The following is a 16271-nucleotide window of genomic DNA, read 5'->3' on the forward strand; positions in this document are numbered from 1 at the left end:
AGCCATGAAAGAACTATGTCCTAACCAACAACTTGATTACAATCTGGGAGAGACACTGAACCAAAGGACCCAGCTAAAACACACTCAGATTCTGACCAACAGAAAATAATAAATTTTACTTTTTCAAGTCATTAAGATTTGAGAAATTGGTTACACAGCAATACATAACTGTATTAGCAGAAAGCACCAAGAATTACAGGACAAACTATGGCAGCTCATGTGGAGACAAAAAGAAAGAGCCTCAGATGCTGGGAGGCCTGTGTGGGTGAGGCAAAGTGCCACAGGCGACAAAAAGCCTTCCACTTCTCCAGTTATCCCTCCAAGGCAGCTTTCTCCTCCTCCCTGCGTATTCTACACCCCTGAGAATAACAAACTCCTTGTAGCTATTGTAACCCCAGAAGTCTGCATTAAACAATTTGCTCTTCTTCCTGTAGGGAAAAAAATTCAAAGGATAGAGTCTAGGCAAAACTTGCAGTGGAATCCAAACAACAGCTACAGGAACCCCTACAGCTGCGTTGGAAGCTGTAGGGCCAGCTGTGTCTCACTTTTTACCTGGAGGGCCCCATAATCCCAATGACCTCTTCTAGCTGCACACGTCTGTGACCACTGATTTTGTCACCCAGAGACTCTAGGAACCAATAGACAACCTCCACCCAGAGACATTCATTGGTGTCACCTCCCTGACAAAGCTACATGCCTTTTGAAAAGTATCTATTGACATGCTATTAAGCTTTCATGAAAATGGAATGCCTAGGAAGAATCAATATCATTAAAATGACCATTTTCCCAAAGCAGCACAATTCCTATCACATTACCAATGCCATCTTTCACAGAATTAGAAAAAGCAATCTTAAATTTATACGGAACCAAAAAAGGGCTCAGATAGCCAAAGCAACCCTAAGCAAAAAGAACAAAACCAGAGGCATCACATTACCTGACTTCAAACTATACTACAAAGCTATAGTAACCAAAATAGCATGGTACTGATATAAAAATAGACACATAGGTCAATGGAACAGAATAGAGAACCCGGAAGTAAAGCCACAGACCTATAACCAATGGATCTTTGAAGAAGTCACCAAAAATATGCACTAGGGAAAGGACACTCTATTCAATAAATAGTTCTGGGAAAATTGGCTAGCCAGATGCAGAAGAATCAAACTGGACCTCTACCTCTCATCATACATGAAAAGTAACACAAGATGGATTAAAGACTTAAACGTAAGACCTGAAACTATAAAATCCTAGAAGAAAACCTAGGAAAAACCCTTCTGGACATTTGTCTAGGCAAGAAATTTATGACCAAGTCTTCAAAAATAAATGCAATGAAAACAGAAATAAACAAATGGGACTTATTAAACTAAAAAGCTTCTGAACAACAATCAAGAGAGTAAACAGACAACCTATAGAATGAAAAAAAAATTTCCAACAAAGGGCTAATATCCAGTATCTATAAGGAACTCAAGCAACTCAACAAGAGAAAAACAACCCCATTAAAAAGTGGACAAAGGACATGAACAGACACTATTCAAAAGAAGACATACAATTGATCAACAAACATGAAAAACTGCTCAACATTGATAATCATCAGAGAAATGCAATTTAAGACCACAATGAGATACCATCTTACACCAGTGAGAATGACTACTATTAAAAAGTCAGAGAAGAAGTAGGGATAGCCAACGGGTACAAAAATATGTTTAGGTAGAATAAATAAGATCTAGTCTTTGATGGCACAACAGGTTGACAATAATTTACTGTATATTTTAAAATAACTGAAAGAGTGTAATTGGGTTATTTGTAACACAAAGAAAGGATAAATGCTTGAAGTAGCGGATACCTCATTTACCCTGATGTGATTATTATGCATTGTATGCCTGTATAAAAACATCTCATATGCTCCACAAATATATACACCTGTGATGTACCCACAAAAAAATAAAAACTTTTTATTGAAAAGTTGAGAAACAACAGATGTTGGCAAGAATTTGGAGAAAAGGAAATGCTTATACACTGTTGGTTGGGAATGTAAATTAGTACAGCCCTTGTGGAAAACAGTATGGAGATTTCTCAAAAAACTAAAAATAGAACTACCATATGATCCAGCAATCCCACTACTGGATACATACTCTAAGGGAAAGAAATTATTACATCAAAAAGACACCTGCACTTATATGTTTATCACAGCACCATTCACAATACCAAGGATATGGAATCAACCTAAGTGTCCACTAACAGATAATTGGATAAAGAAAATGTGGTACATACATACCGTGGAATACTACTCAGCCATAAAAAATAATGAAATTTTGTTAATTGCAGCAACATGGATGGAACTCGATCCCATTATCCTAAGTGAAATAACTTAGAAACAAAGTTAAATACCACATGTTCTCACTTCTAAGTTCACTATTTGGGTGATGGGTTCACTAAAAGCCCAGACTCCACCTCTACACAATATATGCATGTAAGAAATCTGTACCTCTACCCCTTAAACCTATAAAAATAAATTTTTTTAAGAGAGGAAAACAAAAAATAAAATTGAATGCCTGACCCAAGAAAGCCTTGTAACATTCTGGACTGCTATTTCCTTTTTGGGGTGGGAAAACTCAGACTCAATAACCAACCAGGTGGCCAGGGCCCAAAACCCTCAACAAGCAAAGGAAATTGTACATTCAGGAATGCAGGTGGCCTGGCCTGAATAACATCTCAGCTTTGATGTAAAGGTAGCAGCCATTCCCCTCCTCTACCACCCGAAGTGAACCTACTGGCTCAATGGATCCCTTAATTTACAGAGCTTTCTGTAATTGCACGGGCCTGAGTCACTGAGAATGTAAATTAGTACAACCTTTGTGGAAATCAGTATGGAGATTTTCCAAGCTGAAACCCAGTGGTATCCATCCCAGCTATGCAAAACTCAACGTATATGTGGTTTCTCTGCTCAGTGGGCAAAACTCAAGGGTCTGTTCATAACTCTGGCCAATACTTTTCTTAAAGATCCTTGTTGAATTTTTACTTAACATTGGCTGTTGACAATATCCAAGCAACCTTGTCTGCTACTTGGAAGACTAGAGACTAGCAGATTAAAGATACCCTTTTGTGAGGATGCAAAACAAATTAGACCATTTGCTTCACTCATGTAAATGCCCATGTAAGGGCTCATTCCCTGGTGAGACCAACTGGAGTCCAGTTGCTGATAAAATTGTCACCATTGTCACCTAAATCATTGCACTGGACATGACAATGTATCCACCATTATGGACTAAACACAAAGTGAAGAACTATATTTCTGATGTAGAAGCTACCATTGCGTGCCAGACTTCTTAACTCCTGCCAAAAAATGTCCCAACCTATTTGTCTCACAGCAGAGGAAGCCACTTTACATGGGGCATTGGCCCTGCCTACTTGTGACAGGTTAGTTGCATCAGACCTTGGCCTCACTCTCAGGGCTATCTCTTGGATTCCTCCACTGTTCACTGGTAGATAGAAACTAAATAAAGACTCAAAGGAGCATGCCAATTCATAAGTATAGAATTAGCTGATTTTATTATTGAGCAAAGCAAATACCCCAAATGCCTGCCAGTAGCCAGCAATTGGCTAAAGCCAATTTTCAGCTTTGTTTATCTGATTAAAGTCACCAGCTGTTATGCAACCATAAACAACAGATATTCAGTTTGCATCAGTAGTTACATTGATTTTACACTGACATCCCGTTTTTCATGATTCTTTATCAGGCTACTCTTACTCTTCATAATTCTCTATAAGTGCTTCCTATAGTTGCCCTTAACAGTGTATCTTGCATATATGATTGGTCACATCTTTCAACATTCACCAGTAAGGTTAGAATAAATTCAGTTTCCTGATTATCAATCCTCCTTTGATACTCCTTTATACTGCCAGATTTTCTGTACAGTTTGCATTGCAGTGTTAATTTCTCTTTGAGCTGTTTTTCATTTTCTGTATATCCAGCATGTTCAAAACAGTTTACATAATGGAAAATTAATTAATGTTATAATATAATGAATTTTTAAAATGTTAAGCATATTAGCTTTAGGTGACTAGCACTGGAAAATATCATAGCAGTTTGCAGAGTCAAAGCAGAGTATTGATTAGCTAGCCATACATAAGAATTCATCATACAAAAAATTTATTCTTAATCAACATACGTAACAACATTACAAATTGATTAGTTTTGGTAGGTTATTTTTCTGAGAGCCTTATGATTTAAAAGCTATTCTTCAGTTTTATTTTACTTTTTTCAGTCGATAGCTAAAAGAAAACCTGCTTCTCTACTTGCAACACTTCTGACACCAAATTTGTGAGTTTGCTATATCAAGCAATTCCCCAGTTTTCTGCAGACATCAACTAGATGTCCTACAATTTAATTCAATTCTGACACTACCCAGATTTAATGCAGACACCACAGGTTAAGGGTTCAGTCCCACAAGACTGCCCCCAAATTCAGACCGTAGTTACAAGTACTGGGTGCCCAGGGAACCCACATTTCTGTCCAACTTGGCTACAAATCAAGAATTCTCACAACTCCTTCATGTTTACTACTCTGCAAACATTCTCTTAGAACTCATGGAAACACTATATTTACATTTACAGGTTTATTATAAAGAAACAGATGAACAGCATGTATATGTTGAAGTACATACGGTGAGGTCCAGAAGGGTCTTGAGCACAGAATCTTGTGACTCATGAAGTTAGGGCACGCCACTCTTCCAGTATGTGGATGCATTTGCCAACCTGAAAGCTCTGAGCCCCACAGTTTAGGAATGTTTATGGATGCTTCATGATACAGGGACAATCAATTTTTAACTCAATCTCCAGTACCCTTCCCATCTCTGGAGGAAGTTCCAAGCTTCTAATCATGGCTTTGTCTTTCTGGTGAGCAGCCTGCATCCAGGAGTCCACCAAGAGTCACCTCACTAGAACAAAAGATTTGCCTGTCACCAAGAAAATTCCAAGAGACTAGGAGCTCTGTGTCAGGAACCAAGGCAGACACCAAACATTTATTCTTACATCACAAAACCTAATATATTATCATCATTAGTGACTTGTTAGTCAAAAGCCTTGATTTGGATATTTTCTTGCATGGCCCAATATACTTCTTGAGTATATCTACCAATTCTGTGAGTGATATTCCCACAGGTTAAACCAAGGTTGATAGAAAGAATCCTGCCTTCTCAAGCAATGTTTCTAATATAAGACACACATTTGCCACCAAACACTTATCAGTAATTAAAGTTCTATTATGCGGTACTCTTTGGAAGTTACATATAGAACTATTGAACTGCAAGAAACAGGGTATGGCTTATTTTAAACCTTGGGTACAAATCCATCCAATCAGGTGCCATCTCCAACACTTGGGGTTACATTTTGACATCAGATTTTGGTGAGGACAAGTATCCAAACTATATCAGAGACTAACAAATTAAAACATAGGAGAAGATACAACTAACCAATATCAGTACGAAACAGGGAATATAACAATAGACCTTGCAGACATCAAAACAATAATAAGAGAAAACCAAAAACAATTCTATACACATAAATCTGATAATTTAGACTAAATGGAACAATTCCTTGAAAAACACAACTATCACAAGTCATCCAATATGAAATAGATAATTTGAATAGCCCTACAATTACTAAGGAAATGGACTTTTTAATTAAACATGTCCTGTAAAAGTAAAACACAAAAGCCATAAAACCTTTTTTTTAAATAGGAAAAAAAAACTTCAGGATCTAGAGCTAGTCAAAGAGTTCTTAGACTTGAAATCAAAAACATAATTTATAGAAGAAAACACCGATTAACTGGGCCTCCTCAAAACTAAAAACCTTTCTCTGTGAATACCCTTTGAAGAGGTTGAAAAGACAAGATAAAAGGGAAGAAAACATTGCAAACCTTTGTATATCTAACAAAGGACTTGCATCTAGAATATATAAAGAACTCTCAAGACTCAACAGTGAAAGAACAAATAAGCCAATTATAAAATGGACAAGAGACATGAAGAGGCATTTCACTGAAGAAGATATACAGATGTGAAAGAAGTAGAGTCATACATAGCTTAACAACAAGGGTATGTTCTAAGAAGTATGTCAATAGATGATTTTGTCCTTGCGCAAACATCATAGAGTGTACTTACACCTAGATGGTACGGCCTACTACACACCTAGGCTATACGGTAGCGCCTACTGCTCCTAGGCTCAAAACTGTACTGCACACTATTGAACCAAATGCTGTAGACAATTGCACAATGCTAAGTGTCTGTGTATCTAAACATATAAAAGGTACAGGAAAAAATATGCTATAAAAGATAAATGGTACACCTGTTTAGGACACTTGCCACAAATGCCAGCTTGAAGGACTGGAAATTACTCTGTGGTGAATGAATGTGAAGGCCTAGGACATTACCATTCACTGCTGTAGACTTTATGAACACTACAGTACATTTATTTTAAAAAAATTCTTTCTTCAATAATAAATTAACCTTAGCTTACTATAACTCTTTTACTTTATAAACTTTTTAACTTTTCTAACTTTTTGACTCTTGTAATAACAGTTTAAAACACAAATAGATTTTACAACTGTAGAAAAATATTTTTCTTTCTTCATAACCTTATTCTATAAACTTTTTTCTGTTTTTAAATTTTTTTACTTTTTAAACTCTTGAAGAGGATGAAAAGGCAAGATACAGGGAGAAAATATTTGCAAACCACATTTGCACACAAACATACATATTAGCCTAGGCCTACATAGGGTCATGATCATCAGTGTCACATCAATATCATCAAGAGGTCTTCCACCTCCACATCTTGTCCCACTGGAAGGTCTTCAGGGACATTAACATACACAGAGCATGAAAACAATGCCACCTTCTGGAAAACCTCCTGAAGGGACTGCCTGGAGCTGTTTCACAGCTAACTTTTTTGTTTTATAAGTAAAATGTGTACACTCTAAAATAAGAATGGAAAGCCTGTGTAGTAAATGCATAAAACAGTAACAATCATTTATTATCAACTATTATGCACCATACATAATTATATGTGCTATATGTTTATATGACTGGCAATGCAATAGGTTTGTTTATAGCAGCATCACCACCAATACTATGGCTCTATCACTAGGCAATAGTGGGATTGCTGGATCAAATGGTAGTTCTGTGTTTTAGTTCTTTGAGAAATACTCATACTCTTTTCCATAGATGTTGTACTTATTTACATTCCCACCAACTATGTAAAAGTGTTTCCTTCTCCACACCCTCACCAACATCTGTTGTTTTTTGACTTTTCAATAACAGCCAACTGCTTCAAATTTTTAAAAAAAATTTTATTGCTTTCTTTTTTCTTTTTTTTGCTTCAAATTTTTAGAAGAAATATCAAGCAAAGGGCTAATATCCAGAATCTACAAAGAACTTAAACAAATTTACAAGAAAAAATCAAACAATCCCATCAAAAAGTGGGCAAAGGATATGAACAGACACTTCTCAAAAGAAGACATTTATGCAGCCAACAGACACATGAAAAAATGCTCATCATCACTGGCCATCAGAGAAATGTAAATCAAAACCACAATGAGATACCATCTCACAACAGTTAGAATGGCAATCATGAAAAAGTCAGGAAACAACAGGTGCTGGAGAGGATGTGGAGAAATAGGAACACTTTTACACTGTTGGTGGGACTGTAAACTAGTTCAACCATTGTGGAAGACAGTGTGGCGATTCCTCAAGGATCTAGAACTAGAAATACCATTTGACCCAGCCATCCCATTACTGAGTATATACCCAAAGGATTGTAAATCATGCTGCTATAAAGACACATGCACACGTATGTTTACTGGGGCACTATTCACAATAGCAAAGACTTGGAACCAACCCAAATGTCCATCAATGATAGACCGGAGTAAGAAAATGTGGCACATATACACCATGGAATACTATGCAGCCATAAAAAAGGATGAGTTCATGTCCTTTGTAGGGACATGGATGAAGCTGGAAACCATCATTCTCAGCAAACTATCGCAAGAACAGAAAACCAAACACTGTATGTTCTCACTCATAGGTGGGAACTGAACAATGAGAACACCTGGACACAGGAAGGGGAACATCACACACTGGGGCCTATTGGGGGGAGGGGGGAGGGGTGAAAGATAGCATTAGGAGATATACCTAATGTAAATGACGAGTTAATGGGTGCAACACACCAACATGGAACACGTATACATATGTAACAAACCTGCACGTTGTGCACATGTACCCTAGAACTTAAAGTATATAATAAAAAAATCAACTATTCTGTTTGAGAAGGAAAATGAGTAATAAATTGTCCCTTTGTTGCAATCCACAAACCCTTTCTAACACAGATTACTAAAATTTGCTCATCGCGTGCAGCATCTTTCATTTAGCAAGCTGGTAAAATGTATGAGAAGCCACAAGAAAAGGGTTTTGTAAAAACAGCAAAACTGCATTTCAAAGTGTGCCATTTTTTTTTTAATTGAGCTTTCTTATCAGGAAAATAACCCACATCCTGAATGCATTTCTAGCACATGCAGAAATAAGATACTCTTTCATTTTATCTGGCCTCACACTTCCATTCACAAGAATGTTTTCACAGAAATAAAACCAGGATGACCTTTGTGTCCTAACAAGTTCAAAGATGCAAATGAAATCATTTAATTCCTGATCTTTCACTTACTTCTGTTGGTAACAAAGTCTCAGGCACTGCTAATACTCACAGTTTGTTGACAATATTCAGTAGAAAAAGAAATTATTCACATCAATTAGAAGTTAATAAAAAATAAAAATATACATTTATCTATCAGAGTTCATGGAATTCATGAAACTAAGAGGACACTAGACCTATATTGGTAAACCTTGCTCAGGAATGGAGGTAAGGAGCTAAAAATAATCTGATACTTGCATGTATAAAATCAGTTCATAAATGTTCTGAAAGAGCTTTTTGCAACTTTTTATTATTCATTGTGATTTTTCATCTGAAGCATCATATTAACAGCAATATGGTGAATGAAACGTGAATTTTAGTGACACTGATCTAGGTTTGAATCCCAGCTTTGCTCTCCTTGATACACACTTCATCACCATGTTGTCACCAGGGCTCCCTGAGACAATCTATGTAGAAGGGCCCAGCCTTGTGCATGGCACATAGTAAGCATTCAATACACGCTGGTTTTGTTTCTTTTTCCTTCACCTCTCTCTCCACCAGCAACTGGAGGTAGGAAGGGCTAGATGTATACTCTAGGTGTTTTTCCTGGGCCCTGCAAGTAGGCACTCCTCCACCAGATATTTTTAAAGGGCCATTATCTCCTACTCTGTTCCTCATATACACTCTGAAAAACCAATGCTGCCCCTGGGAACCCATGAACAAAGTAGCCTGATCCCTGACTCTATGCCAATTCTATTCCCCTAAAATAAAAGGCAGCACTGAGAAAGACAAGTTCACTGGACTGTTCATCTGTGATATCACGAAGATCTCAGCCACCCACCCTGGAGCCAAGAAAGACCATGAACACGAAGACACGATGTTCTGGTTCCTCTCCTCAGAGCAGAACAAATAGCATCTATTCAGAGTGGAGGGCCTTCTAGGCATGGGGGCACATCAATTTGGGTGCTGTGGCCAATGGCAGTGGCATCACAGACAGTGGTATCATGTGCCAAGCAGAGTGCTAGGAACTTCAGAATAACAGAACCTGCTACCCATCTTCATGATGTATGTCATGGAACCACAGAATGTTAAAGTTCTAAAGGGTCCTTAAAATGATTAAAACCTGATATTACAGATAAACAATTTGCTAAAGACACAATGAGTTATCTAGTGATCAGGCACAGGTCTCCAGACTCTCAGGAAAATGCTGTTTCCATTGTGCCACACTACCTCTATTAATAGGTTCTAACACCTTCTCTCCCCTACCCCATGATAAATGAAGAAACAAGTTGTTTTCAAGAGAAAATGTGATGGATGAGGTACTGTGGGAGGCTGAGAAGTAGGTCAGAGGACTCCAACATTTGGGTAGAGTTGCAAAATTCTACAATCTTAACTGGAAATAATTGATACAATGGAGATTCAAAACACAATTGGCCTTTCAGAAGGCATCTGCCAAGGAGAAACTTGAAGAAAAGAAACTGCACATCCATTTCAGTTTAACCAGAATGTCTGCTTCTTTTGCTCTGATTCTAGTACTGCTCCTTCTCTTTATTTTCTTATGTTTAATTTTTATTTTTATAGATTCAGGGAGTACATACACAGGCTTATGATATGGACAGATCATCGAATGGTGAAGTTTGGGTATCTAGCGTATCCAACACCTGAAGAGTGAATATTATACCCAGCAGGTAATTTTTAAATAGAGGATAAAGCAGAGAAAACAAGTGACAAATGAAATGCCCTAATAACTTGGTAAGCCCAGGCTCCAAAGGCTCAGAAGTTTGTCTTCTTGATAAGCCTGGGAATGTTCTGAAAAATGCTATCCAGTGTTCAACACCCTCTTTTAAAACATGGCAGAGTAGAAAACTAGATCCAAAGGCCTCACAATCTTACTCTCCATTCTGGAATCAATTCTTTCAAAGGAACCAGTTCCCTCTTGTGTAAGTCTCTAAGACTTCTTGATCTCTTCTTAGGCAAAGGTGGGCTCCATACTCTGTTTGTTCATAGAGAAGAAACATTGCAAATTTTGTGACACTTAATAAAAGATCATATTTTACCCAATCTTCATCTGATGTCTAAAAAATGTCAGACTCAATATGTTTCAATGATCATATTGTTCCTACAACTAAAGAACATGTTAAAGCAGTTTAGTATGGAATATTTCTAGTATCTCTAACCAAGTGCCATCAGCCATTGGCTGGTGGTTTAGGAGACTTAGAATGCCAGGAGTGGCCATGGTTTTCTAGTACTTTACCCATAGCGAATCTTAACTGAGTTAGCTTTCATAAAGACAGACATTTAAATTATGAACAAAAAACTAGCCAGATTCAAAATATAAATTTGCTAAAGATCAAGTCATGGAATAATTCTAGAGAGGATTTAATGGCTCCACAAAGTAAATAGTCCCTGGCCTTGAAGGACAGATTTCTTGTAAGTAAAAGTTCGGGACTGAGAATCAAACGTTCTAGGTGGAAGGTCAAGCTTGGTCACAGACTATATATCTTGTCCTCTCTCACTCTCTGGTTTCTTACCCATAATGTGAGGAGCCAGGTGAGCTTGTCTGCCTTATTCATTGCTTGGTGTCACTCATGTAACTGTGCTGGCATATACAATTTCTCAACAAATATTTGTTGAATGCATGAATAAATCTCAGAGAGGCACTGAATCACGGTGGTGAAACGTGTGGACTCTAGAATTAGGAAGTCATACTTCGAGTACCAGCACTATCAGTCACTGGATATGTGACCGGGGATAAGCTTCTGGAACCTCAACAAACCTGTTTCCTCCTCTGTGAAATTGGGATAAGAATAATAATATCAAAACTGTATGTTTTTTCAAAGGTTAGCTCCATGCAAACCTCAACATTTATTAATTTTCTTTATTCTCTGCTGTGAGGAGGACAGCCAATGAACTTGAGCTCCAAGAGGAAACCTTGTGTGACTGGCTCTCCCCAGGCATGAATAATTACTAGCCTATGATGAAGAAGAAGGTTTCCTCTCTGGAGCCTACAGACCTGTGCTTACAGCCCCTAGCGTCTTTTTCCTGCACAAGAGATTTCCGGGTCAGGATGAACAAATACTTCTTGTCCCTCTTCCCCCTTTGCTGCCTCATTGTGGGTGAGTCCCGGACCTGAGGGGTATACTTGAGAGACAGGATCTAGGGAGCTCCAGGGAAACTACAGGTGTAGCATGTGTCCATGCAGGGCTGAGCTTTGGCCACTTTTATGAGCCAGGGGAAGCCGGCCTCCAGAATGCTCCTTTGCCTTTCCTGCCAACTCTTCCATCCTTTTCAACCTCCTGCCATTCTCCTCCAGGTGGGCAGGCCTCTGTCCTGCCCTTTTAACCCACTTTCTCCCTTGGTCCCTACCATTCATTCCCCATAGTCCCAAGCCCTGGCAAGATTTTCCTTAGGGCATCCTTTTTATTTGTAAACCTATATCCCATTTGTTAAGGGAGCTGTCAGTCTATAATGAATAATTTTCAGTTTATTTTAGGACTGAACAATGGCTTTTCATACCCTTTTCAGAGACTTTATATTACAACAAGTAACTCTATGAGAGGAAGTACTGAATGCTCTGGAATCAGACAGATTTTTTTCATGGTTTGTGGTCACAGTCTCGAACTCTCTGTACCTTTGGTTGCTCATTCAAGAAATAGGGACAATGGTGCCTGCTTACAAGGCTTTTGTGAGGATTAAATCAGATGCAACTTGAGAGAACATGGCCCAAATGGGATGCTCAATCATTGCTTTCTTTTCGCATTCAGGTGGACCAGGGATTTTTTTTTTAAATTGAACCTGTATTTTGAATAGCTCACCCCACAGAACCTCATAAAAGTGTCACTTATGTTACTACTATTGATGATGCCTTTATGTAGATTCAGATTGAAGCTCAAAATAACAGAATATATCACCTAACGATATCCAAGCAGCAATATACAACACAAAACAATGGCAAATGTTAGAAACCCAGTAACAGTAACAATAGCTTGGATGAAATATTTTAAAGCCCTCACCCTCCTTATCACACCCATATCTCTAGTAGGCCAGGCTAGCATTCATATCACCATTTTTAAGCTAGAGAAATCAGTGACGTGGAAGCAAACTTTTTGCTTAAAGTTATCCGGGTTAAAAGGGCTAAAGTTGGGATCAGAATCCTTTTATTCATATGGTGACATTCTTTTTATTAAAACTCTGAAATGAGGAGTTCATAAGAGCTCCAACTGTTTACTGCCTAAATACCCCAACCAGGAGCTCTTCATCTGCCTGCCCCCTCCACTATTCATTCCCCACCTCCATCGAATATTTCCAGCTCCATCCCAAGTCCCCACTTTTGCCTGGTCTCACACCATCTCTGTGCTCTCTCCAGCAGTGACATCACTTCGGTGCATAACATGCCACCTTCGCACACGGACAGACCGCTGCAGAAGAGGCTTTGGTGCCTGTACTGCTCAGAAGGACGAGGCATGCATGCTCTTAAAGATCTACCAGGGTAAGTTAGAGGGTCAAGGAAGGTATTGTAAGAGTCTTAGAATCCTTAGGATAGTGCTTCAGCAATTTCACATCTCAAGAGAAGAACCAGTGCAGAGTGCCCCTGAGCACAGATGGTAGCACAGGTCCCTGTGCATACAGACAGAAGATGATTTCAGTCAATGAGACAGGAGGGAGAAGTTGGGATTCTATATTTCCAAGAAAATTGACCAACCAGATTTTTTTTTTTTTGGTAATTGACACATAACAATTGTTAGTATTTATGAGTACATGTGATATTTTTATACAAGCCTTCAATGTGTAATGATCAAATCAGGGTAATAGGGATATTAATCAACTCAAACATTTATCATTTCTTTGTATTGAGGACATTCCATATGTTCTCCTCTAGCTATTTTGAAACATACAATAAAGAAAATATGGTATATACACACAATAGAATATTATTCAACCATAAAAATAAATGAAATTCTGTCCTTTGCAGAAACACAGGTAAGCCTCGAGGTCATAATATTAAACGAAATAAGCCAGGCACAGAAAGACAAATATCACATGTTCTCACTCATGTATAGGAGCTAAAAAATAGGTTAATGTCATGGAGGTAGAGACTAGAGTGATGATTACCAAAGGCTGAGAAGAGTGGTGGAAGGAGAGGATGAAGAGGGGCTGGTTAATGACCAAACTGATTTTGACTTGGAAGACACTAAATCACTAGTTGCTAATCTAGCAAGAGAGAAAAATGAAGCAGCTACACAGAGTTGAGGATTTTCAGGGACCTCAGGCAAACAACCCTGCAGCTGACCAGTGACCTCTGTATCTCTCTGCCTGGGCGCTTTTAGGGAGTATAAGCTGGGAAGCCATCCCTCAACTTACCCTGATGCCTGATTAAATTTTCACCAACAGAACTAGTGCTGGGTTTTACTCACCTTGGAGAGCTTAAATCAAATGCTTATTTTCTGTGGTTCTTTCCTATTTTAGGCAATACTCTGCAGATATCATACATGGTGTGTCAGAAATTCTGCAGAAACATGACATTTGATCTCGGGAATCGGACTTATGTTCATACATGCTGCAACCACAATTACTGTAACTTCCAACTCTAAGATATTTGCCCTCCTGAGGTCTCGTTTTGGAATGTCCCCAATGTTGCTCATCCTTCACAACTCTGAAACCCTTGCTTTCCTTCCGTGTCTGTCCTGACAATACCCCTGCCCTCTCATTAACCTAAGAAGACTAAGCTAGTGTCATCCTTTCTGGTGTCTTCAGCTTGGCTTCTCCCTCAGTCAGAGAATAGTGGTTCTGAACAATGGATTTCTCCTGTTATCAGGAATATTGGCATTGCCATACTCCAAGAAACCTGCCCCAAGAGTTCCTGTACAGTAAAATTTAAAGCAGGGACATTCTAGAATCCTAATTGGCTTAACTAGTTCAGGTACACCAGAAAGCCTTCAGCTAAAAATTCACAACATTTTTATCTAAAATTCCCATGTGTCAGGAGAATGATTAAGCAGAAATAGCAATAAAATGGATGACAGATACTGAAGATTTTTCTCTATGGACACCAAGTTATTTCTACCAGCAGGCAGTGCCCACTTCAAACTCAGCCATTGTGATTTTCCTGGCATTTACAAACTACATCCTTACACTGTTATTAGGAGATAGCAAAAAAGGGACTTCCTGGCCTCTGTGACGTTCACTGAGCTCTCACACAGCCGCTACTACTCCTATGGAGATGTACATTCAAAGTGCATCAGAACTCTCATTTCTTCCCCTCCCATTCCTAAACCTTCTCTCTTCCTTTCCTTCTTTGCCATTCACCTTTACTATCACCTCCCACCTCCATTATCACCTCCCCATTGCGACACAAACTCTCCCTGTAGAAGCAGGAGGTCCTTTGAAGCTTTGCCCCATGTGTCAGATGACACCTGAGGCATATAACCTAGGGTGGGCTGCCTTTCAGGATCCCTCAGCAAAAGGAGGCAAACATAGTCAAAATACCATCTACCCTATACAGCTTTCTTGAGACTTGGGGGCCTGGCTCAAAGAGATTTGTCTGTTGTTTGCTGCCCATCTTTAAGTAATAAACAGACTTCACATAACTTGTTGTGTGTCGGTGTGTTCTGTCTCATCGAACTCAGACAAATAGGTAACTAAAGCATGATGGAACTAAATAGTAGCCCAAGATATAGTGGGACTCCTGTTTCTGGCGATGGGCAGAATGCTGATTCCTGTTATTCTCCAGAAAGTGGGAGTCCTTGCTTGGGATTGGTAATGAGCATTGCACTTCTATATTCATGAAACAATTATGACTGTTCTGGAACTTATTATAAATGAAATCACACAGAAACTATTCACTTAAACCTGGCTTCTTTTGCTCACCATAATACTGTTTTAATTTTAAAATTTTTAATTTTAGTAGGTACATAGTTGGTGTACATATTTATGGGGTACATGAGATATTCTCATAAAGGCATGCAAAGCACAATAATCACATCATGGAGAATGGGATATCCATCCCATCAAGCATTTCTCCTTTGTGTTACAAACAATTTAATTATATATTCTTTTAGTTATTTTTAAATGCACAATTAAGTTATTATTAACTGTAGTTGCCTGTTGTGCTATCAAATACTAAATATCATTCATTCATTCTATTTTTTGTACCCAATAACCATCACGACCTCCCCTCCAACCCCCCACTATCATTCTAAACCTCTAGTAACCATCCTTCTAATCTCTATGTTCATGATGAATTCAATTGTTTTGATTTTTAGATCCTACAAATAAGTGAGAACATGTGATGTTTGTCTTTCTGTGCCTGACTTATTTCACTTAACAGAATGACCTCCAGTCCATCCATTGTTGTCATTGTTGCAAATGACTGGATCTCGCTTTTTTTTATGGCTGAATAGTACTCACTTGTGTATATTTACCACATGTTCTCTATCCATTTATCTATTGATGGAAAGTTAGCTTGCTTCCAAATTTCGGCTATTGGGAAGAGTGCTGCAACAAAGAGTGCAGGTATCTCTTCAATGTGCTGATTTTCTCTCTTTTAAGTATACACCCAGCAGTAGGACTACTGGATCACATGGTGGCTCTATTTTTAG

General features: G+C 38.4%; 2 protein-coding genes across 2 annotated transcripts in view; both read left to right on the forward strand.

The window, feature by feature from the left end:
- HYLS1 (HYLS1 centriolar and ciliogenesis associated) overlaps positions 1-16271 on the forward strand; it is a 208526-nt gene that overhangs the window by 96891 nt on the left and 95364 nt on the right. The gene's annotated exons all lie outside the window — the stretch shown is intronic.
- Positions 11700-15260, forward strand: PATE3 (prostate and testis expressed 3). Its single transcript, NM_001172641.1, is given in 3 exon segments — positions 11700-11789; positions 13040-13162; positions 14140-15260. Coding segments are annotated over 3 exon segments (297 nt in total). The 5' UTR covers positions 11700-11740; the 3' UTR covers positions 14265-15260.

Source organism: Macaca mulatta, chromosome 14 (assembly GCF_049350105.2).
Source record: "Macaca mulatta isolate MMU2019108-1 chromosome 14, T2T-MMU8v2.0, whole genome shotgun sequence".
NCBI lineage: Eukaryota > Metazoa > Chordata > Mammalia > Primates > Cercopithecidae > Macaca > Macaca mulatta.